We start from the raw sequence: 25,292 nt of genomic DNA on the forward strand, positions 1-25,292 counted from the left end.
GCGTGACCTCGGGCCCCCCAGCCCCGTGCCTCAGTTTCCCCATCTACACAGGGGCAGGTGACGTTTCTCCGAAGGCGGGGGAGGGGTGGTGAAGCAGAGCTGGCTAGTTTGCCCTGTGCCTGCCAGCCTGGGCCCCCGTGTGAGGGCTGGGGGCAGTTGCGGGGGGCCTGGCCTCGGGGCGCTGACAAGCCGCTCCTCGTTCCAGTGTACAACAGCACGTGTGACGAGCGGGAGTTCATGTGCGCCAACCGCCAGTGCATCCCCAAGCACTTCGTCTGCGACCACGACGACGACTGCGGCGACGGCTCCGACGAGTCCCCGGAGTGCGGTGGGTGCCGGCGTGGAACGGGGCGGGGAGCTGGGGCTGCCTCCCCCCCCAGCCCTGGGTCCGCGGCTCCCAGCTCTGAGCGAGACACGCGGGGGAGCCCCGGTTCCCACTGAGTTTATCAGAGTGGCGGGTGAGGCTGCGTGAGCTGCCAGCCCCTGCGGAAAAGGCCCCACCCGGGCGCCGGGGGGAGGCGATGTGCCAGCTTTCTCTAATCCTGTCCGTGCCGTGCCCGCGTCTCCGGGCGCCGGCCCGTGGTGATGCGCTGCTCCGCGTGCGCCGGCGCCGGGGGGAGGCGATGTGCCAGCTTTCTCTAATCCTGTCCGTGCCGTGCCCGCGTCTCCGGGCGCCGGCCCGTGGTGATGCGCTGCTCCGCGTGCGCCGGCGCCGGGGGCAGCTGGCCTGACCACGTCCCCTCTCTCCGCAGAGTACCCGACCTGCGGCCCCCACGAATTCCGGTGCGCCAACGGCCGCTGTCTCAGCAACAGCCAGTGGCAGTGCGACGGGGAATTCGACTGCCACGACCACTCGGACGAGGCGCCCAAGAACCCGCGCTGCACCAGCTCCGGTAGGTGCCCGGGGACGGTATTCGGCGCCGTTGCCATGGTTTCCTGCCCCTTCCCTCACTTACAGCCCTTTGGCCCTGGACTCGGTCCCTTTCTCCCCTGGCCAGCAGGGGGCAGTGTGCCCAGCCCTGGGCGTGGCCCCGGCTGGTGCCCGGGGAGGGCTGTCGATGGGGTCCCCCAAGCCTGGCATCTGCGGTGACACCCCCCCCTCCGCCGTCGTTCCAGAGAGCAGGTGCAACGACTCGTTCTTCCTGTGCAAGAACGGCCGGTGCGTGCCCGAGGCCCTGCTCTGCGACAACAACGACGACTGCGCCGACGGCTCCGACGAGCTGAACTGCTTCCTCGACGAGTGTCTCAACACGAAGCTGAGCGGCTGCTCCCAGGAGTGCGAGGACCTCAAGATCGGCTATAAGGTTGGGTGGCTGGGGGGCGGCAGGGCCGTTGAGCAGGAGGAGCTGACGAGCGAGCCTGGCTCCTGGCGGCTCCGAGCGGGAGTTGGGGGTCGGGTGGCTCCCCGCTCGGCTAGTCCCCCATTTGTGTGTGCGCACGCCTGGTGTTTGTGGCGGGGAGTGTGCATTCACTATTTGTGCAGACGCGTGCCCAGGCACTGCGTGTGTGCACCGTGCGTGCCCGCCTGCTACTTTTGCACACCTTGCCTGTGTGTTTGTGCGTGTGCACGTGCGGTGATGGTGCGCGCTCACGCCGTTCGGGCACGTCCAGGGGTGTGCCCTGGGGTGTGCACGGTCGGTGCGCGTGCGTGTGCCCCTCCGTGCTGCAGGGATGCTGCTAACTGCCTCCCGCTGCCTCCTGCAGTGTAGATGCCGGCCTGGGTACAGACTGAAAGACGACGGGAAAACCTGCATTGACATTGACGAGTGCACCAGCACCTACCCCTGCAGCCAGAAATGCATCAACACGCTGGGGAGCTTCAAGTGCCTGTGCGTAGAGGGCTACAAACTCAGGCCCGACCACCCGACCAGCTGCAAAGCCGTCTCAGGTGAGAGCGGCTCCCGGGGGCCTGCGCCGAGGGGCTTTGCCGGCCGGGGGTCGGGGGAGCAGGTTTGCGGAGGATCCCGCCCTGTCCGAGGGGTTGGCCGCTTCGTTGGTATCGCTGCACCAAGCGGCTGGAGGAGAGCGCCCGTCAGGTCTGGCCTGGCAGGCTGCGCCGCCGTGCGCCCTCGCTGGGCTGAGCCAGCGTCACGCCAGGGAATCTGGTTCCCCTGGCGGTTTTGCTGGGCGGTTTCTGGCAGGCGGGAGAAGTCCAGGTTTGGCCTGCCGCAGCGCAGACCTCAGTGCCTTTGGCCGGCTCCGTTCGGAGGGTTGCTGGCGGGGCGGGGGCAGTTCCCACCAGCTGCAGGGCCCATGCAAAGCTGAGGACAGCGTCGGAGTGTCTGTGCCTGGGGAGGGGGGATCTGACCCCGTCCGACGCGCCTCCTGGCTTTCCCCTGCAGACGAAGAGCCCTTCCTCATCTTCGCCAACCGCTACTACCTGAGGAAACTCAACCTGGATGGCTCCAACTACACGCTGCTCAAACAGGTGCTGCCGGGAGGGGGGCGTCTGCGTCTGGGCCTGGCCTTGAGCTGGGCGGCTCCGGTTGGGGGTAGGGAGGGCTGGCTCCTGGGGGGGATGGCACCCCTCCTCCCCCGTCAGGTTTGGGGCTCGGGGAAAAGGCTCCCTTGGTTTAAGGGCTGCTCCTTGGAGGGCCCGGCCCAACCCGCAGCCATGCAGGCTGGGTGGGTGATGGACCCTCCTTCCACCTCCGCTTTGCTCCTGTGCCCGAGACGTGCCCGCTGCTCGGGGGGGGAAAGGCTCCGTCTCGCTTCCTGCCGTGAGCGCTAACGCCAGCCCAGCTCGCAAAGGAGCTCCTTGGTAGCTGGCTGCAAATACGGTAGGCCCTACACAAACAGTAGGACTGCGCTGATCAGGCCTCAGCTGGAGGATTGTGTCCCGTTCTGGGCGCCACATCTCAGGAAGGATGTGGACAAATTGGAGACAGTCCAGAGAAGAGCAACAAAAATGAGGAAAGGTCTAGAAAAGGTGACCTGGGAGGGAAGATTGAAAACCTGGGTGTGTTTAGTCTGGAGAAGAGACGACTGAGAGGGGACGTAACAGTTTTCAAGTGCATAAAAGGTGGTTACAAGGAGGAGGGAGAAGAAATTGTTCTCCATCACCTCTGGGGACAGGACAAGAAGCAAGGGGCTTAAATTGCAGCAAGGGCGGTTTAGGTTGGACATTAGGAGAAACTGCCCGGCTGTCAGGCTGGTTACGCACGGGAATCAATTGCCCAGGGAGGTTGTGGAATCTCCGTCACTGGAGATTTTTAAGAGCCGGTTGGACAAACACCTGTCAGGGATGACTAGATAATACTGAGCCCGGCCATGAGTGCAGGGGACTGGACCAGAGACCTCTCGAGGTCCCTCCCAGTCCTGTGATTCTAATAGGTCCTTGGTAGCTGGTTGCATCTATGGTAGGTCCTACGTAAACATTGGCTGTTGTTGTTTTAAACCTCTTGAGAACGGAGGCTTGGAATCACGGGTGGGGAGGGGCAGGAGGTGGCTCCGTTTTTAAGGAAGGCCCAGTTAAAAAGCGACTGTGGCAGTGCCCCCCTTGCCACCACCCCGGCCAGCGCCGAGGCCTAATGCATCTTCCTCTGGGCTGCGCTGGCTCCAGGGGCTGAACAACGCCGTGGCCCTGGACTTCGACTACAGGGAGCAGATGATCTACTGGACGGACGTCACCACACAGGGCAGCATGATCCGCCGCATGCACATTAACGGGAGCAACGTCCAGGTGGGCGCTGGGCTCCCCCCAGGGGGTGCCCTCCTTGGGGGACCTGGCGGGGAGGGGAGCGGGGTGGGGCTTCCAGGGGGGCTCACTTTCCCAGGGCAGGGCCATGCGTACCTGGGACGGGGCAGGGTCTCTGGGTGGGGCCCCATGTCCCTGGGGGAATGGGGCAGGGTCCCAGGGCAGGACACACTGTCCTGGGCGGGAGGGGGTGGGTCGGGTGGGGCCTGTGTCCCTGAGGGAATGAGGTGGGGGTCCCAGGGCAGGACCCACAGTCCTGGGGGAGGACGGGGGACCGGGCAGGGTCTCTGGGCGGAAGCGGGCCGGGGTCCTCTCTGTGAACAGGCCCTGACTGGTCCCGTTCTCCCGGCAGGTCCTTCACCGCACCGGTCTCAGCAACCCCGACGGGCTGGCCGTGGACTGGGTGGGCGGGAACCTGTACTGGTGCGACAAGGGCCGGGACACCATCGAGGTGTCGAAGCTGAACGGGGCCTATCGCACGGTGCTGGTGAACTCGGGGCTGCGGGAGCCGCGGGCGCTGGTGGTGGACGTGCAGAACGGGTGAGGGGGCACAGCCGGGTCTCACCTTTCCCTTGTTCCCGGACGTAGGACGCTCCGAGCTCCCTTCCGTGGGCTGGCGCATCAGCCCCTGCCCACGGCACCCCCCAGGATTTCTGTTCTGAGCGGGGTGCCTGGAGTCAGGACTCCGGGGTTCCGTTCCCACTCCCAGCTCTGCCTCTTACACGCTGGGAAACCCCACTGCCGCTCGGTGACTCGGTTTCCCCTCCTGTGCGGCGGACAGAAGGACGCTGTAGCAGGGCTGCTGGCGCCGTTTCGGTTGACTCAGCCTCTCCCGTTGCTGTTCCCTTTGTGTCCCAGGTACCTGTACTGGACGGACTGGGGTGACCACTCCCTGATCGGCAAGATCGGCATGGACGGCACCAACCGGAGCGTCATCGTAGACACCAAGATCACCTGGCCCAACGGCCTCACCCTGGACTACATCAACGGCCGGATTTACTGGGCCGATGCCCGGGAGGACTACATCGAGTTCGCCAGTCTGGACGGCTCCAGCCGGCACATCGGTGAGGCCAGCCGGGAGCTGCAGCTTTCGGTCAAACACAAATGGTTTTAGTCTGGGACTGGGAGCCAGGACTCCTGGGTTCTGATCCCAGCTCTGCTGCTGACTCCATCTGTGCCCTTGGGCAAATGACCTCCCCGTGGCTTCTTGCCTCAGTTTCCCTATATGGGAACTGGGGATGAGCTGTACTGGCTGTGGGATTCACGGAGAGCCAGGCTGCTGTCGCGCAAGGCAGGCGAGCGGCCCCTGCTTCGTAGGAGTCCAGAGGGATAATTAACACTGGTGCAGCCAAGCTCACATATTAATGTTAAAGTCTTTTTAAAATCACATCCCCTGCCCCCTTCCAGCCCCCCAGCTCGAGTGGCCTGGCAGCTCCCAGGTTTGGGGGCTCGAACCCGGGCTCTGCCGGGGGCCTGCGGGTGACTCAGCAGCAGGCGATTGCGGTGTCTGGCCTGTAGAGGGCGCCACGTGCACACCTAGTGGCACAGGGCGGCTGTGCTCCGTCCTGCACGACGGGGGTGGGGTTCCCCCTGGGGACGGGGGCTGCGTCCCTGCCTGGCCTGAGCCACCCCCTCTCCCCGCAGTGCTGAGCCAGGACATCCCGCACATCTTTGCGCTCACCCTCTTCGAGGATTACATCTACTGGACCGACTGGGAGACCAAGTCCATCAACCGAGCCCACAAGACCACCGGAGCCAACAAGTCCATGCTGATCAGCACCCTGCACCGGCCCATGGACATCCACATCTACCACGCCTACCGCCAGCCGGACGGTGAGCGGGGGAGCGCCGGGCGGGGGGCCGGCGCCAGGAGCCGGGTCGCAAGGGGGACCAAGGCCCGAGGCTCCCTGATTGGGGGGCTGGGATGAGGGTGGAGGAGAGGGGGTGGGGGTGACACACAGCGAGGGAGGGGGGCCACCCGCAGAGCGGGGGTCAGGAGCCCCCTGCGCCCCCGGACGGTCTCACCCCAGTGCGCGCTCTCCTCTCCCCAGTCCCCAGCCACCCCTGCAAAACCAGCAACGGTGGCTGTAGCAACCTGTGTCTCCTGTCCCCGGGCGGCACCCACAAGTGCGCCTGCCCCACCAACTTCTACCTGGGCGGCGACGGCAAGACCTGCATCTCCAACTGCACGGCCAGCCAGGTAACCCGCTGCTGCCGGGGCCCCGGGGTCTGCGTGTAACCGCAGCCAGACGGAGACGCGGGGTTTCAAGGCCGGAGCCTCTTACTCCTGGCCCCCTGAGATATGGGGCGGAGGCTCCAGAGAGGGGAGATGTGGGGTGTCAGGGTAGGCACCGCGTCATCCCAGCTTTGTGTGTGTGTGTGTGGGGGGGGAATCTACCCCCCTCTTGCTCTCAGTGCATCTTGCTGGGCAGGGGAAAAGCTCCCTGTCCCAGCTGGTCCTGGGGGTGGCCCCCATGCCGCTGCCCCCGAGCCCTGCCTGGAGCCGGCCTCACGGCCTCGTCTCTCTGCCGCAGTTCGTTTGCAAGAACGACAAATGCATCCCTTTCTGGTGGAAATGCGACACGGAGGACGACTGCGGGGACCGCTCGGATGAGCCCGAGGATTGCCGTGAGTGACGGGGGGCGGGGGGGGGGGGGGCACAGCCAGCCCCAGGGGCTGAGCTCCCAGCCCCATCAGTGACCCCAAGGAGAGGCACGGGGGGTCCTGCCCCAGCAGCTGCCACTCCCAGCGTGGCTCCCGTCAGCGGCGAATTCCAGGCCCCGGAGGCGTCCCCGCTGCCATGTGTGGGGATGAAACGTTTAGCAGGCTGGGAATGAAACGGATCCTTTGCTCCAGCCCTGAAAGCCTGTTACCCCGGGCTCCCTGTTGGCGTCTCGGCGAGATCTGCCAGCCGCAGAGCCCCGGGCAGCCCTCCCCCGGGGGGCGCCCCAGGGAGAACCTCGCTGAGCCCCATCCCACCACCCCCAGGAACCAGGTGGTTTATGAGTCAGGGGGTCCGCTCCCCTCACAGAGTCCTAGGGGCCACCTTGGCAAAGGCTTCCGAACCCGGCCCTGCTGCTGCCTGGGGAGCAGAGAGCGGCACAGGGCCTGGCTGCGGGCGGGGTGGGACCCCGCAGCTGAGCAGAGCTGGGCCTGCCGACCGCCTGCATGGGAGAGTGCTGGTGTCTCAGCAGGGGGCGCTCTCCCCTTGGCCTGACACCGCGGGCGGGGGGCTACACAGCTGAGTCCTTAGACTTGGTTGTTAATGAGCCCAGGTGGTTCTTGCAGTAATGGGGTGTTTAATGGCCAGTGCCCTGCAGCTCCCTGAACTCTTCCTCCTGCTTTTAATTGCAGACGGGAGTCTTCTTTGCTCCCTCTCCTCATGGGCTGGGTAGTGTTGCTGCGTGCTGTTAAACAGCAGCCATGTCCCACCCCAGAGGTGGCTGCATTTCAGTGAGGGGTGAAACGATTCATATCTGAATTTTGTAAACAAGTTGTGGGCCAATTTCCTGCCACTTCTGCAGCTCCATTGGCTCCAGTGTGAGGAGGAGTGCCTCCTCATGGTGGGGTAACAGCCTACTGCTGCTCTCGGCTAGTGGGGCTACTCCTTCGGCTCATGCAGTAGGGGCCTGCTGGCAGTTCAGGGTCCCTGGGGCAGGCAGGTTTGCCCTGTGAGCGTCTCCCAGCGCTGCGGAAATGCCGGGGTTCATCCGGCGCGAGGCGTCACCACCTCCCCTTTCTCTCCCCCAGCTGAATTCAAGTGCCGCCCGGGACAGTTCCAGTGCTCCACCGGGATCTGCACCAACCCGGCCTTCATCTGCGACGGAGACAACGACTGTCAGGACAACTCGGACGAGGCCAACTGCGGTACGGCCCCCGGACGCCTGGGTCCCCAGCAGGGCCCCTGATCCTCCAGTGTCCCAATAGCGGCAATGCAAGTCCAAGCCAGGGGCGCGCTCTCCCCTCACTGTGTCCCCTTTTCTGTCCAGATATCCACGTCTGCCTGCCCAGCCAGTTCAAATGCACCAACACCAACCGCTGCATCCCTGGCATCTTCCGTTGCAACGGGCAGGACAACTGCGGGGACGGCGAGGACGAGAAGGATTGTCGTGAGTGACCTCCCCGCAGTGGGTGCTGGGGGGTGGAGGGGCTCCTGCCGGCGGGCGCTCAGTGCCGCGGGGATGCGGAATCAATCGCTGTGTGACTGGGTGGGGGGGCTTGCTTCCTCCCCCCGCTCTGCTGTCTGCAGCATGGACAGCCCTGCTCGCTGTATCCCGGCTGGAGTCGCTGCCCTTCTGATTCAGATAAAGGCTTACGCCTAATATCTAGTAGCAGTGAGTTCCACAGGTTACCAACCAGCCAAACAGCATTTCCTCATGCCGTTTGAAAGGCGCTGCCTTGTGCCCGTCCTCTCGTCCCCAGGGCTGACTGGTGGGGGCTCAGTTAGCCTTGGTGTTAATTAGAAAGGGCTTGTCCCTGCTTTTGAGGCCAGAGGGAGGGAATTCTCCCTTGAGCCGCCTCAGGGCCAGCCACGTGACATGCCTGCGCTGCCCGTCATGTCGCTGTGGGAAAAGAGGCTCCTGATTATCCCGGCCGTGACTCAGAGGCTGGAGTCCAGGAGCATTGCTGGGCACTTTTCCCCGGGCGTCTGCGCTGGGAGCCCCAGTCTCTGCTGCAGGGCCCCCCCTGATGCCCGTTTCCTTTGTGCCCCCTGCACAGCGGAGGTGACCTGCGCCCCCAATCAGTTCCAGTGTGCTGTCACCAAGCGCTGCATCCCCCGCGTCTGGGTGTGCGACCGGGACAACGACTGCGTGGACGGATCGGACGAGCCCGCCAACTGCAGTAAGGAGCCGCTCCCCCGGTGCTGGGGCGGGAGGGCTGGCAGCCTTGGAGCCTGTGGCATCCTGCCCCCCCGTGTGCCCCGGCTGAGCCCCGTTGCTGGCAGGGATGGAGGCTTTGTGCTGGGATGTAGACCGAGGACCCCACAGCTCCGTCCTTCAGCCACAGGGGCTGCAACGTGGGGAGCCCTCGGTGGGGGCGGGCAAAGAGGGGGGTGCTGGCCCATGCCGACGCTAACCCCCCTCTGCCTCTTCTCCCCCACTCCCAGCACAAATGACGTGTGGTGTGGACGAGTTCCGGTGCAAGGACTCGGGCCGATGCATCCCAGCACGCTGGAAATGCGACGGGGAGGACGACTGCGGCGACAGCTCGGACGAGCCCAAGGAGGAATGCGGTGAGCTGGTGCCACGGGCGGCAAGGCCGGGCTGAGCGGCTCTTGCATCTTCTGCTACGTTCCGGGGACTGGGCTCCGCGGATCGGGGGGGGGCACTGATTGGCTCTGAGGGGGTTCACGGCTGCCTCTCTTGGCCACCGTAGATCTGCTCACGGCACTCCACCTCCTGGGGCAGGGCACCTGCATTCAGCACACTCACACCTCACTGGGGTGCCTGCCCCCCGGGTGGGCAGATGAAATTGACATTGGTCTTTTTTTCCCACTTCACCACCCCCATTCCTGGCCTCTCCCCCCCCCGGCCTTTCGTTGCAGACGAGCGCACCTGTGAGCCGTACCAGTTCCGCTGCAAGAACAACCGGTGCGTGCCAGGCCGCTGGCAGTGTGACTACGACAACGACTGCGGGGACAACTCGGACGAGGAGAGCTGCAGTACGTGCCACCGTCAGCCCCGTGCTGGCCCGGGGCGGGGGGGACAGGACTCGGCCTCCTCCAGCTGGGGGAAGCCTGCGGCGGATGCAGGGCCCTGTGCTGAGGCAGGCAGGCAGGCGTGGGTTGGTCCTGCTGCTGGAGGTCAGACTGGGGGGAGGCTGGTTGCTGTGGGTGGAGACAGGAGAACCCCTCTGGGCTGCTCTTGGACGGGTCGATGAGCTGATGCGTCAGGGGGCTGCCCTGTAAGCTACGTGTCTCCTGGCTCCCCCCAGCGCGGTCTGTTGTGTGTCCTGGAGAGAGACAGGAAGGTGATCTCAGCGCCGGGATCTGGGCACCACTTAGGAAGGGGTCTCGGATTGGGTTAGCTGCAGTGCGACGTCAGAGGATCCATGCGGCACTAAATCACTTTCGGCTAATCTGCTTCCGCGGCTGCACCAGTAAGGTGTGATTTTAAACCGATGGAAGGTCTGTCTCCACCGGACGCAGGGATGGGAATCACACCTGCTCCCGTGTAGACACACCCGCGGCAGAAGGCCGTCTGGACACCCTGATGGCAGTTCAGCTGAAGCCGATTCGGATCAGCTTGAGCTGAAATCAGAGTGTCACCACACGGGTTGGCACCAAGTGAACGAAACCGATGTAACTGACCCGGCGCGAATGTGCGTAGAGACGAGGCCTCACCCAGTCAGACTGCGTAAACTGGTTCTCGGCCCGTGGTCCTTGCCCCTCCAGTCTCCTCCCAGGCTTTAGGATGGAATTTCTTTTTTTCCTTTTTGTTGCTCTCATGTCGTGTATTTGAGTTTGTGCCATTTCACCTCATCTTACGTTTTTCTCCATTTTCACACTGTCGTTACGGGGCGCTCAGAGGTAGGTTCCTGCCGAAATCTTCTTAATGCCATTTCAAGTGCTCAGTAAATAAATCAGCCAACCAACCTGGAGCAGAGGGGATGGGGGGCGGGGGAGAGACCGACCCGGACAGTCATTCGGAACCTCGTCAGCGGAACCTCCCCAGAATCTGCTGCCCCCGGGCACAGAGAGAGCCAGGGTTTAATATTCCCACCTCCGGAACCGACCGGGGCCCAGGCATGGCTCATATTTAGCTCCAAGTTCTACCCCTGCCCCAGCTGCTTCTGCGAATTGACCCAGATTGGTCTGCTCTCCCCAGCCTCGGCCCCCGTCTGCACCTCCCCTCGCACCCTCTTGCTGCCTCCAGAGGGGACATGGCGCATGATCTCCCCCGGGTGGAGCAGGAGATGGGGGCGAAAGTAATTCAGCGGGTTCCTCCAGGCTGGAGCCAGCAAAGCCATGCGTTGGGGGGGCGGGAGCAGATCCCCGTTCCGAGCAGGGATCGCTGTGACATTCAGAGCAGCTCCGCGAGTGCCAGGAGACGCGTCGGGCCCACCGTGCCAGCGTGGCCATGGGCATCACCCCGCCGGGCCCGAGCTCTGCCGTGGGAGCCAGCAGCTCTGAGGTGCGGCCTCAGCTCTAGGAGATGCAGATTAACCGCGTTCCACCTGTCCCGCCGCCACCAGGGGGTGGCAGCCGCCCGCAGCCAGTGCACGAGCGCTGGAGCCGCTGACCGGTCAGTCTCGGCCTGTCCCTGAACGGGAGCACCCAGGGGGCAGGGATCAGGGATGGAGCTGCAGCCAGAGGGGGTAGCTAGAGCTGGGACTGTCCCGCCCTCCCTTCCCCCCTCGTCCCTCTGGGGAAGCTGGGGGTGGCATTTGAAGTCAACATGAGCCATGCACCTCTCTGGCCATTTCCCCGGCTCTGCTTGCTCCCCCGGTGCCGCTGAATGAGTGTCGGCGTCCGCTCCCACCCGCCCGGTTAGCCGCGTCGCTCACCGGGGCCGCCCCGTCTTCTCTCCCCTCTGCCTTCAGCACCCAGGCCCTGCTCGGAGAGTGAGTTCTCCTGCGCCAACGGGCGCTGCATCGCCGGCCGGTGGAAGTGTGACGGGGACCACGACTGCGCCGACGGCTCCGACGAGGTATGGACGGGAGAGGGGGCGGCTTCCCCCCGCCAGCCAGCCCTGGCCTGCCCCTCAGCTCTGGGGCCCAGGCTGCTGCAGCTGCCAGTGGGGCTGGGGCCTCCTGCTCGTGGGCAACCGGCCTGGCACCTGGGTAGCTTGTGACTCACCGGGGCTGGCTCTGCCAGAGCCCATCCCCATTTTCGCTCTGGTGGGGTTTTCTGCAGGGCTGTGTCCTGTCTCCCTGGACACCCCCCTGCTCACCCGCTGTCTCCTCCCGCCCTGCAGAAGGACTGCACGCTGCGCTGCGAGTTCGACCAGTTCCAGTGCAAGAACGGGCACTGCATCCCCATGCGCTGGCGCTGCGACGCTGACGCCGACTGCATGGACGGCAGCGACGAGGAGAACTGCGGCACCGGGGGTAACAGCAGTGCGGCGGAAGGGCTCACACACACACACACCTCACGGCCGTGTTAACCCTGGAGCCTAATGAGGGAGCCAGCCGTGCTGGCGTGCAGCCACACACCCAACCTGCACGTGCAGTCGGGCATTTGCATTTGCATTGCAGGGCCGTGCCTGCCAATAGATAAAGGCCAAAAACCTGCCGCTGGGTGTCTGCCCCCCAGATCCACGGGCCGGCTGTGGCTGGATGGGGGGCGCTGCCCCTGGCCTGGGATCAGTCTCCTGGGCTCCTTTCTGATCACTCAGCTAAGGAGGCTCCAGCAAGCTCCTGTCCCCCTCTCCGCCCCCAGCGCGGCCCCCTCCCCACGAGCGCGGACCCTGACGCGCCCGTCCCCCCCTCCCCGCAGTGCGCACCTGCCCCCTGGACGAGTTCCAGTGCAACAACACCCTGTGCAAGCCGCTGGCCTGGAAGTGCGACGGAGAGGACGACTGTGGGGACAACTCGGACGAGAACCCCGAGGAGTGCTGTGAGTGCCCCCTGGCTAACCCGCCTCCACGCACGGGGGGGCGCTGCCGCTGGGGCGGGGCTCCGGGAGGCGTGGACACGTGAGGGCGAACCTTTTGGAAACGAAGCCGCAGCCGGACAGGGTGGACGGCGCCCTGAGGTGACCCAGAGAATCCTCTGTCCCGTCTGGTGTCATGCTCAGGGTCAGCCCATTGCCAGCCTGGGGGGGCAGGAAGGAATTTGATCCCCGGTCCGACTGGCAGGGATCGGGGGGAACAGAGAGTTTGGAGGTTAGCGTGGAGGGGCCCCAGTTTGGGGTGGGGGGAGCACTGGGTCCTTTTGCCTCTCTCTGCCCCATGGGGCATGGCTCACCGGCTCTCCCACCCAGGCGATTCCCTGTCACCCCTGGGGAGCCCCGGTCTCTGCCTGCGGCTCGCAGCTCTCCGAGGGCTGAGCTGTTTGAGTCGGGGTCAGACACGGGCGGCGGGTGCCGGTAACGCCCGTGCTCTGCAGCGGGGCAGGCTCCGTGGGCGGATGGCCTGGACCCCGGGTGCTTGTGAGCGGTTCACGGAGCCCAAGTGACTGGCCTAGCAGGCGAGGCCGAGCTGGGGAACAGGCAGAATGTCACTTCTGGAAGGGGGAGCAGAGGTTTTGGGGGGTCAGCCCAGGAGGGGGCACAGGCTGGGTGGGGGAGCGGAGTTTGTGGGGCTCTGAGCCTGGGGGATTTCCAGGGAGTTATGGGTCAGACTGGTTTGGAGCCAGGTTCTCCAGCCGGGCCCTGCGATGGAGTCGTGGCACCTGGGCCCATTTGTGGTGGGGAGGGGGCTGAGCCAGGCAGCGGCGTCTCGGTTCACCGGCTCCGCCTGTCTGTCGCCGACGCAGTGAGGTTCCAGTGCCCGCCTGGCCGACCGTTCCGTTGCAAGAACGACCGCGTGTGCCTGTGGATTGGGCGTCAGTGCGACGGCATCGACAACTGCGGGGACGGCACGGACGAGCGGGACTGCGGTGAGCAGCCCTGAGGTCACTGCCGCTGCCCCGCTCCAGAGATGGGCAGTCAGGCCTGGGCAGGAGCTCCACCTTAGCCACGGCCACAGAGCAAGTCACATATAGAGCTAGGAACCCAGGAGTCCTGGCTCCCAGTCCTCCGCTCTAACCACTCGATCCCTGTCTGCTCCCAGAGCCAGGAACAGAACCCAGGAGTCCTGGCTCCCAGCCCTCTGCTGTAATCACTAGCCCTACCCCATTCCCCATTGTATCCTTCCTGGGGCAGGGAACGTGTGTCCGTCTGTGGGGCAGGGGTCCGTGGCGCCGAGCCCCCAGGGATGTTCCCATGCTCTGGTCTCAAGCCCACTCCCCTGCCGGCCCCCACAGAGTCGCCCACCGCCAGACCCAAGACCTGCAGCCATGAGAAGAACGAATTCCTCTGCAAGAACCAGAAATGCATCAGCTCCCTCCTGCGCTGCAACTTCTTCGACGACTGCGGGGACGGCTCGGACGAGGAGCAGTGTTCCCGGGGCGGTGAGTGGGCTGGAAAGCGAGTCTCTCACACCACACGTTGTCATAGTTCACAGGCTGGATTCCCTGGCAGCCAGGGTCCTTCCGGTGAGTGGTCGTTGATGTCCTGAGCAGAGATGGGAGAAGGAGCGGCGAGTTGAAGATCATTGTCTCTCATGTTTATAGCCCCCTCCCTCTTTGCGGGTTACCCCCAGCTGGGGGGCAGCAGACGTGAGGGTTGAACCTGCTCTGTGAGGAAATGTAAATTTCTTGTTTACACCTTCCTGCTGCTGAAGAACGGTTGCTTAAGCCGGCGATCGCTCTGTAACACCTGTCTGGGGTGCTAGTGTGTCTTTGTCTCTGAAAAACTAGTTTGCACCTGCTTGTCTGAACCTTGGAACAGGTTATAACAACGATACACAGTAGAATCTGATAATTTCACATACAGTGTTGATGCACATATTGTACCAGGATAATAATGTTCAGCAGATTACGAGTTTTCAAATGATCCCTCACAAGCCATTCTTTGTACACAATGTATCGTAGTATTGTAAAAGTGGTGATCATAATAGTACAGACTGTCACGGGGCAGGGCTGGGGTAGCAGGGGCTGTGGGTCAGGCTTGAGGGGCACCGGCAGGGCTGGGGGAAGCTCAGGGCTGGGCTAGCAGGGGCTGCGGGATGGGAGTGAGGGGCACCGGCAGGGCTGGGCGGGAGGGAAGCTGATTATTGCAGCCGCTTTCTCCCTCCGAGGTTTTCCTCTGTCAGGGCTGGGCCAGTGTTCCCAGGTCGCCTGAAATCGGTTCTCCTATTGAGGTCCCACGTTTGCCCACAGATGCCACCTTGGGGGGAGGCGGGTGCTGGCTCCGGGGCAGCATGGCAGTTGGCACAGTCTTTGGTCCCATGGCCGTGCCCTGACGAGCCGCTGGGCCCTTCGTCCCCCTTGCAGATCCCAAGATGTACGACTGCCACACCAACGTGACCTTGTGCGGGGATGAGGCCAAGTGTGTCCAGTTCCAGACGGTCATGTACTGCGCCTGCCGCAGCGGCTTCCAGAAAGCACCTGACAAAAACACCTGCCAAGGTACCAGGCCGCTGGGCTCAGGGATCTGCCGGGCGGGAGGCCGGGATGGAGCCCGGCCTGGCCTCTGCCTGCCAGGGACCGGGGCTCAGCTGGACTCCAGGAGGAACCGTGCTGCCCACGGACACGGGGCGGGTTCAAGGAATGGGGGGTTGCCTGGTGGGTACCACGCTCCCAGGGCCACGCCCGGCTGTGGCCACCACAGCCACTGCCTTTCTGGGGACGTTCCTCTGAAGGAGACAAGGCCAAGATTTCCCAGAATTCCCAGGGACTCTGGGGAAGAGGGGCCTGGTTTTCAGATGGCGGGTGCCAGGAATAGGACCCAGGTGTCCTGAGTCCCAGGCGAGTGCTTCGCCCACTGGACCTCGGAAGCACGTCCCGTGAACGCCGCCAGGTGGGGGGCAGCTGACTGGCACCCTGACCTTGGCCTGGCGGACGGCACTGGCAGTTTGGGCAGCACGTGGCATCTCAGCACCCTCTAATCTGTTCCTCACCCCTGTGCCCGGCGCTCTCCGCAGACGGCCCAGCCCGTCTCCCCAGATGGCCCGTCACCCCCAAGTAGCTGCCGCTGGCTCCCTGCTTTGGGGAGCTGCCGTGCTGAGCAGCTGGGGGGCAGGATCCCTGGTGCCAGCTGGAATGGGCGGTGAACGCAGACACCCCCCGACCTTTGGCCTCAGCCCACCTTCCCCTGGAGCCCTGAGCTGTTGTGTCGCCCGCCCCCGTGTGGTGCCCTCTGCTCTCAGGTAGTTCAGCCCTGGGGCGGCCCCCCCGCCCCGTCGCAGCTCCCCCCGGCCCCTCACGGCCTGTCTGCCTCTGCTCCCCGCCCAGACATCAATGAGTGCTCGACGTTCGGGACCTGCTCCCAGCTCTGCAACAACACCAAGGGCTCCCACGTCTGCAGCTGCGCCCGCAACTTCATGAAGACCCATCACACGTGCAAGGCGGAAGGTAGGGGGGGCGCGGGCGGTTTGGATGCGTGTCCAGCGGAGCTGACGTCTCCCTGGCGCCCCAGCTCCCCTCTCTGCAGCCGTCTCAATCCCTTCCCGTCCCTGCGCTCCCAGCATCTGTCCCGCCCGGCCCCGGGCAGGATCCACGTGGGACGCGCCCCATGGCGGGAGGCCGTTGGGCTCCACCCTGGCCCCTCCCGCTGGAACGAGCCAATCCCACTGCCCAGAGCTGGCCGAGCCCGCGGGCACGTCCCCCCCCCCCCCGGTCCCCCAGCCGACAGCTCTCCCCCCGCAGGCTCGGAGCAGCAGATCCTGTACATCGCCGACGACAACAAGATCCGCAGCATGTACCCGTTCAACCCCAACTCGGCCTACGAGCCGGCCTTCCAGGGCGACGAGAACGTGCGCATCGACGCCATGGACATCTACATCAAGGGCAACAAGATCTACTGGACCAACTGGCACACGGGCAAGATCTCCTACCGCGAGCTGCCGTCGTCCGCCGCCTCCACCGCCTCCAACCGCAACCGCCGGCAGCTGGACGGGGGCGTCACCCACCTCAACGTGAGCGGGCGCTCGGGGCTCCGGGGGGCCGGGGCGAGCCGGGCCAGGGTGCTAAGGCCCCGCCTCTCTCTGCCTTCCAGATCTCGGGGCTCAAGATGCCGCGGGGCATCGCCGTGGACTGGGTGGCCGGGAACGTCTACTGGACGGACTCCGGGCGCGACGTCATCGAGGTGGCGCAGATGAAGGGTGACAACCGCAAGACGCTGATCTCGGGCATGATCGACGAGCCCCACGCCATCGTGGTCGACCCGCTCCGAGGGTAGGAGACTCCCCGCCCCGCTCAGACCCCCCCACCCCCCCGTATCCAGCCCCCGTGCCCCAAGCCCTGTCCCCCTGTATCTGGCACCCATGGCCCTGCCCCCCACCCACCGTATCCAGCATCCACACCCCACCCTGTCTCATGCCATAGTGATCGACCCACTCTGAGGGTAAGAGACACTCCCCCTCCCCCCATCTGTCACCCCCACCCCGTATCCAGCCCCCCACATCTGCCACCACCCTCCCCCATGGCACGTGCCCCCCATCTTACCCCAGGGCAGTCTCAGCTCGCCCCAGTGGGGCTGTGGGTGGGAAGATCCCTGCTGGGCGTGAGTGCCCAGGGCCCTGGCACTGTGGGGCGATGGGGTAACTGCCATGGGGAGGCGCCAAGGTCCCCCCCTCGGGGGTGGTGCGGATTAACCCTTCGAGGGCCCGTCGTGCCTCCCAGCGCACTGCCGGCTCCATCCCTCGTCTCTGCAGCACAAACAGGCCATTGAGGTCAGTGGGGCTGCGGGCACGGGGCACTGCAGTGTCGGGGGCTGGGCTCAGAGCCCCCCGCCAGCAGCCTGTGCACCCGGGGCCGTGCCACTCCGCCCCTCCCCCAGGGACCCACTCCGCCACGGCCTTTCCTCCCTTCACAGGACCATGTACTGGTCCGACTGGGGCAACCACCCCAAGATCGAGAAGGCCGCGATGGACGGGACCATGAGGGAGACACTGGTGCAGGACAACATCCAGTGGCCGACAGGTGAGCAGGGCCGGCACGGCGGGCGGGGCAGGGGATCCCCCTCCCCCCAGCCAGGGTTCAGGCAGACAGCGTGCTCTGGAGTGAGGGCACCGAGCCAGGACTGCTGGGTTCTCTGCCCAGCTCTGCCACCCTGTGACCTTGGGCAGGTTGCTTTGTGACTCGGTTTCCCTTGTCTGTAACCAATGCCCATACGAAGCGCTTGGGGGTCTGGAGAGTCTCTCGTAACACCCCATGTCTGCGCGATCTGCCCTCTTCCTGGGGGACCCGCAACTGGGGTCTCCGGGAGCTGGGCCCTGCTGCCGTCCAGCGCGTCCGGGGGTGTCTGGCCGGCCGTGCTGCAGCCCACGTCCCCGCAGCGCCCACGACTCGGCTGCTAGAGCTGCTGCGGCCGACGGGAGCTCAGCACGTGTCTCCCCGCAGGCCTGGCTGTCGACTATCACAACGAGCGGCTGTACTGGGCCGACGCCAAGCTCTCCGTCATCGGCAGCATCCGGCTCGACGGCACCGACCCCGTCGTGGCCATCGATAACAAGAAAGGTGAGAGGCCGCTGCAGAGCCCCGGGCTGGGCTGGGACAGGGGAGGTCTCCTTAGGACGGGCAGCCACCACCCACCCCCTCCCAGCGCCCCGTCCTGGCTGGGGACCAGCAGCCTGGCTGCGCCGGGGCGCGGGGATCTGGCATCCGGTCTCCAGAGCGCACCATGAGACAGAGGGACCGGAGCTGTTCCCTCACTGCCCACAAGGGGTCACCAGTGAGCAGCTGCAGAAGTGCTCCAGCAGGAGGCCTGATACCGGGGTAGAGGGGCCCTTGGCCAGACACAGCAGGTATCTGGTTACCGACCTCTGACTCCGCGCCCCTGTCGCCCCAGGACTGAGCCACCCCTTCAGCATCGACATCTTTGAGGATTACATCTACGGCGTCACCTACATTAACAACCGCATCTTCAAGATCCACAAGTTCGGGCACGGGCCCGTCACCAACCTGACGTCTGGGCTGAACCACGCCACCGACGTGGTGCTCTACCACCAGTACAAGCAGCCGGACGGTGAGTGCCGGGGACCCCCCAGGGCTGCTCGGCCTCCTCTGCCCTGTCCGGAGCACGCCCTGGAGTGCAGCCCTGGCCACCCCAAAGGAAATGGGGGGTCACAACCACTGAACAGCCCCCTCCAGTCTGAGCTGGGGCGGCCAGGGCTGGGGGACACCCGGTCCGATGGGCCGGTTGGTCTGAGCCGGGGCAGCAGGGAAGGAGGCTGGATACCAGGGTAGATGGGCTTGTTGTTCGGCACCAACGAGGGAGGGGGAACAGGGCTCAGAACTAGAGGCCCCTGCGACGGGGGGAGTCACGGCCTTGCCCTAGAGCAAAGGGCTCAGGCAGCCAGCCGGAGCGGGCAAAGCCCCCACCCTGTGCCTAGGGGCAGCCTGGGAAGAGCCCCGGGGGGTGGGGCTCCATGCACTGGGCCCGACGGGGGGTGCTGTGGGGCAGGGGCGCCCGGCCATGTGCCCCCCACCCTGTGCTCCCGTCACCCACACCCCCCTCCCCTCTCCCTGCCAGTGACCAACCCCTGCGACAGGAAGAAATGCGAGTGGCTCTGCCTGCTGAGCCCCAGCGGCCCCGTCTGCACCTGCCCCAACGGGAAGCGGCTGGACAACGGCACGTGCGTGGTGATCCCCTCGCCCACCGTCTCGCCCGTCGGTACGTGGTGCCGCCCGGGGAGGGGGGGACGCCCCCTTGGCACTGCCCAAGGTGGGGGGGGGGCGCCACTGGCTGGACGGCGCGTCTCCCAGGGTCACCACATTCCCACTGGCTCCCCCCGGCCCAGTCCAGGGCATTGCTCCACCCAGAGCTGTGTGCCCGCCGGGCACGGTACCCGCCCCTCGGCTGGCACCCTGCCCCCCCGTGCCCGCCCCGCTCACACCTCTCCCGCGCTCTCCAGTCCCCACCGGCGACACCTGCGACCTGGTCTGCCTGAACGGGGGCAGCTGCTTCCTGAACGCCCGCAAGCAGCCCAAGTGCCGCTGCCAGCCGCGCTACAACGGCGAGAAGTGCCAGCTGGACCAGTGCTGGGAGTACTGCCAGAACGGGGGCACCTGCGCCGCCTCCCCGTCAGGTGAGACGGGCCCGCGGGGCTGGGGGATCCGCCAGGGCTGGAGGGGCCGGTCGCTGTGGCTGGGAGCTGCGGCTGCTCAGGGATATGGGGCTGGCGGGGCCGTGCCCATGAGCCCCCCACGCCGGCGTGGGAGGAAGGGTCGGGGCAGATCCGGCTGCCCTCGGTGCCAGTGTCTGTCCTAACGAGCGAATCCCGCGGCCCCTCCCCGCTGATGCCTTGGCCCCCTTCCCAGGGATGGCGACGTGCCGCTGCCCTACCGGCTTCACCGGGCCCCGGTGCAACCAGCAGGTGTGCGCCGAATACTGCCTGAACAACGGCAGCTGCAGCGTCAACCAGGGCAACCAGCCCAACTGCCGCTGCCCGGCCGGCTTCCTCGGCGACCGCTGCCAGTACCGTGAGTGGGGCGAGCCGGACGCCTGGGTCCTCTCCCCAGCTGGGACGGGAGTGGGGTCTAGTGATCAGAGAGGGGGGTGGGGTTGGGAGCCAGGACTCCTGGGTTCTTTCCCCAGCTGGGAGGGGAGTGGGGTCTAGTGGTTGGTAGGGGGTGGGGGTGGAAGCCAGGACTCCTGGGTTCTCTCCCCAGCTGGGAGGGGAGTGGGACCGAGGGGTCAGAGAGGGGGGTGGGGGTGGGAGCCAGGACTCCTGGGTTCTCTCCCCAGCTGGGACGGGAGTGGGGTCTAGTGGTTGGTCGGGGGTGGAGGTGGAAGCCAGGACTCCTGGGTTCTCTCCCCAGCTGGGAGGGGAGTGGGACCGAGAGGTCAGAGAGGGGGGTGGGGTTGGGAGCCAGGACTCCTGGGTTCTCTCCCCAGCTGGGAGGGGAGTGGGGTCTAGTGATCAGAGAGGGGGGTGGGGTTGGGAGCCAGGACTCCTGGGTTCTCTCCCCAGCTGGGAGGGGAGTGGGGTCTAGTGGTCAGAGGGGGGGGGTTGGGAGCCAGGACTCCTGGGTTCTCTCCCCAGCTGGGAGGGGAGTGGGGTCTAGTGGTCAGAGGGAGGATACTGGCATGGGCCCTGCTGCTCCCGCCACTCCTCCCTCCCACCGCCCCCCTCTCCCCCGCAGGCCAGTGCTTCGACTACTGTGAGAACGAGGGCATGTGCCAGCTGGCGGCCGGCGGTGCCAAGCAGTGCCGCTGCCTGCCGCAGTACGAGGGGCCCCGCTGCCAGGTCAGCAAGTGCTCCCGCTGCCAGGAGGGCAAGTGCAGCATCAACCGGCAGAGCGGCGAGGTCACCTGCACGTAGGTGTCTGGGGCTGGCGCGGGGCGGCCAGCGCGGCCCTCGGGGGAAGGGTGCCAGCCACGCCCGGCGGCTAGGGGCAGCGGCGCCTGCCTGGGGGGAGGGACTGTGATGGGGGCGGCGCTAGGAGAATAGGGCCACCGAGCTGCTCTGCCCAGAACAGCGCCCTGGTGAGCTGGGGGCATGGGGGGGGGGGCTGGCTCCGTCCCGTCTCTGCCCTACAGCTGGGGGGCAGTGGGGGGTGGCGAGGAGGGATCGGGGTGCATGCGCTGAGCCCACCCCGTCTCTGCCCTACAGCTGGGAGGCAGTGGGGGGGGCGAGGAGGGATCGGGGTGCATGCGCTGAGCCCACCCCGTCTCTGCCCTACAGCTGGGGGGCAGTGGGGGGCGGCGAGGAGGGATCGGGGTGCATGCACTGAGCCCACCCCGTCTCTGCCCTACAGCTGGGGGGCAATGGGGGGGGCGAGGAGGGATCGGGGTGCATGCGCTGACCCCGCCCCGTCTCTGCCCTACAGCTGGGGGGCAGTGGGGGGGGCGAGGAGGGATCGGGGTGCATGCGCTGAGCCCGCCCTGTCTCTGCCCTACAGCTGGGGGGCAGTGGGGGGGGTGAGGAGGGATCGGGGTGCATGCGCTGACCCCGCCCCGTCTCTGCCCTACAGCTGGGGGGCAGTGGGGGGGCGGCGAGGAGGGATCGGGGGGCATGCGCTGACCCCGCCCCGTCTCTGCCCTACAGCTGGGGGCAGTGGGGGGCGCGAGGAGGGATCGGGGGGCATGCGCTGACCCCGCCCCGTCTCTGCCCTACAGCTGGGGGGCAGTGGGGGGGCGGCGAGGAGGGATCGGGGGGCATGCGCGAGGAGGGATCGGGGGGCATGCGCTGACCCCGCCCCGTCTCTGCCCTACAGCTGGGGGGCAGTGGGGGGGCGGCGAGGAGGGATCGGGGGGCATGCGCTGACCCCGCCCCATGCGCTGACCCCGCCCCGTCTCTGCCCTACAGCTGGGGGGCAGTGGGGGGGGCGAGGAGGGATCGGGGTGCATGCGCTGACCCCGCCCCGTCTCTGCCCTACAGCTGCCCGGGTGGCAAGATGGCACCGAGCTGCCTGACCTGCGACAGCTACTGCCTGAACGGGGGCACCTGCACCATGAACGGCAGGACGCAGATGCCCGAATGCCAGTAAGCAGCGCCCGGCCCCACGGCAAGGGGGTGACGGGGCTGTAGGCGGCTCTGCCGGCCGGGCACTTCCATGGCCCAGCTCAGCCCCCCCCGTCCTGCCAGGAGCCGCCAGAGCGGGAGCTGCCGGGATGTGCCCCCTGCTCCGAGTCTCAGCAGAGCCCCCCAGCAACGGGGGTGTGTGTGTGTCCCCCCCCCAGCGGAGGAGCACAAGTGGCAGGGACCATCCCCTCTGCGAGCCCCCCAGTCCAGACGCTCTCCGAGCTCCCCCTGCCCACTCCCTCCCTGCTCCACGTGCCCCCGCCCCCCCCCGTGTTCCTGCTCCACGTGCCCCCCATTCCTGCTCCACGTGCCCCCCATTCCTGCGCCCCGCCCCCCCGTGTTCCTGCGCCCCGCCCCCCTCTAACCCTGCGCTTGGCCTCCCACCCCGCCAGGTGCGCGACCGATGTGACGGGGCTGCGGTGTGAGGAGTTTGTGGTCAGCGAGCAGCAGAGCGGCCGTATGTATATGGGGGGGGGACATTTCCCTGCCCCCTGAGGGTCCCCAGGGTGGGAGGGCGGGTGTCTGCACCCACAGAGCCAGCTCATCCCACTGCCCCCCCCCTAGAAATCTGAGCCCCTTTCAGCTGGCGAGGGGCTGAGCCCCCCCAGGCACCTCGGCACCAGGCCCAGATCGCCCCAGACAGCGGGGAGCCCATCCCTGCCCCGGATCGCCCCAGACAGCGGGGAGCCCACCCCTGCCCCATGAGCCGGACCCGGGGAGGGTCTGGGGACCCCCAGCTGCACCCTAACGTGCCGCCTGTCCCTGCCACCCCAGGAACGGCCTCCATCGTCATCCCCATCGTGCTGCTGCTGCTCATCCTGCTGCTGGGCCTGGCGGTCTTCTGGTACAAGCGGCGGGTTAAAGGGTGAGTCGGGGGCGGGACCTGGCACTGGGCCGTGGGGGGGAGCTTACTGAGCTGGGGGGCAGGTGGGGGGACCTGGCCCTGGGCCGGGGGGCTGAGATTCTAGTCAGAGGGTCACCTGGCTGTGGGGCCCTGCCCCTGTGATATCGAGGGCCCCCTCCCTGCAGCATGGGGCTCCCCAAGCCCTGCCCCCCACACTCTGCCCCCCATGCCCAGCGCTGACCCTGTGCTTGCCCCGTGCTCCCCAGCGCCAAAGGCTTCCAGCACCAGCGGATGACGAACGGCGCCATGAACGTGGAGATCGGGAACCCCACCTACAAGATGTACGAGGGGGAGCCGGAGGACGACGTGGGGGAGCTGCTGGACGCCGACTTCGCCCTGGACCCGGACAAGGTGAGGGTGGGGGCGGGGGCCGGCGCCGACCCCACGGGAGCCCTGCAGCACGGGCGCCATGAGCCCGGGGCAGCAGGGGCTGCGGAGGGGGAGGGGATGGGGGACGGGACAGGGGCTGCAGAGGGAAAAGGGGGGGCAGTGGGAGACTCCCCCCCCCATGGGGACCTTCTGTTCCCCCCTCGCCTCACCCCTCGCTCTCCCCCCCCAGCCCACCAACTTTACCAACCCCGTCTACGCCACCCTCTACATGGGAGCCCACAACAGCCGGAACTCGCTGGCCAGCACGGACGAGAAGCGGGAGCTGCTGTCGCGGGGCGCGGACGACGACCTGGCTGACCCGCTGGCATAGGGGGCAGGGACGGGGGGGGTCGGGCAACCCCCTAGCACAGGGGGCAGAGACGGGGGAGGGGGCTGCGGTGCCGTCGGTTTGGGAAAGAAGCCAATAAAGAGACAAGCTGGGGGGGGAGGGGGGGCGACAGACACTGTATAAATGTACAAATGAAGGATTATTACTTTTATATGTGAGCAGTATTACGACTTGTCTATCCCGGGCCAGGCTCCCCCCGGGGACGAGCCGGCATCTCGGAGCGGGCACGGCGCGGGGGGGTCGGAGCGGGCACGGCGAGGGGCCGACACCGGGGGGGGGGTCGGAGCGGGCACAGCGCGGGGGGGGGTCGGAGCGGGCACGGCGAGGGGCCGACACCGGGGGGGGGGTCGGAGCGGGCACAGCACGGGGGGGGGTCGGAGCGGGCACGGCGCGGGGTTAAAGTGGGGGAGGATACCCGGCTTGGCTCCAAGGCTGTTGGGGGACCCCCCCCTTGGCTGGGGGGTGCATGGCAGCATTAACCCTGCAGTTGCGCCCCCAGAGCTGCCGGCTCCTCCTCGCTGGGGTTGAAACCTGCCGCGGTTGGGATCCGGTGGGTTTCGCCCCCCCCCCCGGGCACCGTGTCCAGCCCCCCCCCCCCCCCCCGAGCTACGAACAAATCAGTCCGGGGCCGACCCCCGGTGAGTCGATCCCTCCCCCAACACGCAGCCCCCCCCACCTGCCAGCAGCTGCAGGGGGAGGAGCCAGATGGCGGGACAAGAGCTCCTCCCCCTTGTCCTCAGCCCTGCCCCTCCCATCCCCATTCGCCATTGCAATCCTGTCCCACCAATCCATTCCCTCGCTCCGACCTGACCAATCACCTTCCTTCCCACCCAGGCTCCCATCCAACCAATCACCTTCCTTCCCACCCAGGCTTCCATCCAACCAATCACCTTCCTTCCCTCTTCCCGCTACCATCCCACCAATCAGCTGCCCCAGAGCAGTCTAGGTGGGATCCCCTTTTCCCTCCCCCCCGGCACTGATTCCCGGGGGGGGGGGGCGGCTCCTTCGGGGCTGGGGGCGCTTGGGGGCCTGCACCCCCTGGCCCCGCGGCTGGAGCTGGGGGCGGGGGGGTCCTTGCCTTGCGCACGCTCCTGCGGCCGAGGGGGGGACCCGGGCACCGCGCCGGGCACCCGCTCGCCGGGGGCTGCCGCCCGCCCGCCCACGGGCCCAGCCCATCTCCACTCGTTTCTCCCACAGGCATTTTTTTTTAAACCGACTCAAATGCCCTGGCTTTTCTAGGGGGCGGGGGACGCCTGTGGGGGCGGGGCCCTCCGGCCTGCGGGGGGCGGCGCCTTTTCATAACTTTTGCTGGGTTACTTTACAACTAAACACAGAGATTGTTATAAATAAAATTTTTAAAAACTGAGGCCCGGCTCCTGCTGCTTGGGGGGGAGGGGGGGTGAATGCGCCAGCCGTCAGGAGAACTGTTACGGCAGCGCCAAGCGGTGCCACCGGGATTGGGGCCACGTTGTCCCAGCTGCTGCAGACACAGGGTGACAGCCCCTGTCCCATCACGCCAGAGCCCGGTCGTGCCGAGCCAGGGCACAAGACAGCCCCCTCCCTCCCCACCCGTCAGACCAGAGCCCGGTCGTGCCAAGCCAGGGCAAGGGACAGCCCCCCCCCCGCCAGACCAGAGCCCCCTTCATTTCCCCAGCCAGCTCCAAACTGAAACTCTCCAGCCCCCCCACCCTTTTGTCTTGTTCCAGAGGCACCTGATCCCTTTGTTCTCCAACACCTTCCGTTGGCACCTTGCAGGGGAGAGGCCCAGGCCATCAGTTGCCAGGAGACAGGGTGTCGCCA

At 66.5% G+C, this 25,292-nt stretch overlaps 1 protein-coding gene across 1 annotated transcript in view; it reads left to right on the forward strand.

The window, feature by feature from the left end:
• Nucleotides 1–24,858, forward strand: part of LRP1 (LDL receptor related protein 1) — a 173,195-nt gene extending 148,337 nt beyond the window's left edge. The window contains exons 53-89 of the mRNA XM_044995414.1: nt 206–328; nt 753–893; nt 1,117–1,304; nt 1,705–1,888; nt 2,343–2,428; nt 3,563–3,682; nt 4,050–4,237; nt 4,556–4,761; nt 5,342–5,530; nt 5,749–5,897; nt 6,232–6,325; nt 7,448–7,564; nt 7,687–7,806; nt 8,417–8,539; nt 8,805–8,930; nt 9,243–9,359; nt 11,240–11,346; nt 11,614–11,746; nt 12,135–12,254; nt 13,115–13,237; nt 13,604–13,750; nt 14,675–14,809; nt 15,635–15,754; nt 16,049–16,317; nt 16,398–16,576; nt 17,217–17,323; nt 17,744–17,860; nt 18,192–18,368; nt 18,876–19,016; nt 19,258–19,431; nt 19,664–19,825; nt 20,489–20,663; nt 21,727–21,831; nt 22,263–22,327; nt 22,645–22,735; nt 22,981–23,125; nt 23,334–24,858. Coding sequence (XP_044851349.1) covers nt 206–328; nt 753–893; nt 1,117–1,304; nt 1,705–1,888; nt 2,343–2,428; nt 3,563–3,682; nt 4,050–4,237; nt 4,556–4,761; nt 5,342–5,530; nt 5,749–5,897; nt 6,232–6,325; nt 7,448–7,564; nt 7,687–7,806; nt 8,417–8,539; nt 8,805–8,930; nt 9,243–9,359; nt 11,240–11,346; nt 11,614–11,746; nt 12,135–12,254; nt 13,115–13,237; nt 13,604–13,750; nt 14,675–14,809; nt 15,635–15,754; nt 16,049–16,317; nt 16,398–16,576; nt 17,217–17,323; nt 17,744–17,860; nt 18,192–18,368; nt 18,876–19,016; nt 19,258–19,431; nt 19,664–19,825; nt 20,489–20,663; nt 21,727–21,831; nt 22,263–22,327; nt 22,645–22,735; nt 22,981–23,125; nt 23,334–23,474 — 5,204 coding nt within the window. The 3' untranslated portion in view covers nt 23,475–24,858. The remainder of the gene's footprint in view (nt 1–205; nt 329–752; nt 894–1,116; nt 1,305–1,704; nt 1,889–2,342; nt 2,429–3,562; nt 3,683–4,049; nt 4,238–4,555; nt 4,762–5,341; nt 5,531–5,748; nt 5,898–6,231; nt 6,326–7,447; nt 7,565–7,686; nt 7,807–8,416; nt 8,540–8,804; nt 8,931–9,242; nt 9,360–11,239; nt 11,347–11,613; nt 11,747–12,134; nt 12,255–13,114; nt 13,238–13,603; nt 13,751–14,674; nt 14,810–15,634; nt 15,755–16,048; nt 16,318–16,397; nt 16,577–17,216; nt 17,324–17,743; nt 17,861–18,191; nt 18,369–18,875; nt 19,017–19,257; nt 19,432–19,663; nt 19,826–20,488; nt 20,664–21,726; nt 21,832–22,262; nt 22,328–22,644; nt 22,736–22,980; nt 23,126–23,333) is intronic.
• The last annotated feature ends 434 nt before the right edge of the window (nt 24,859–25,292 follow it).

This window comes from Mauremys mutica, chromosome 20 (genome assembly GCF_020497125.1).
Source record: "Mauremys mutica isolate MM-2020 ecotype Southern chromosome 20, ASM2049712v1, whole genome shotgun sequence".
Lineage (NCBI taxonomy): Eukaryota > Metazoa > Chordata > Testudines > Geoemydidae > Mauremys > Mauremys mutica.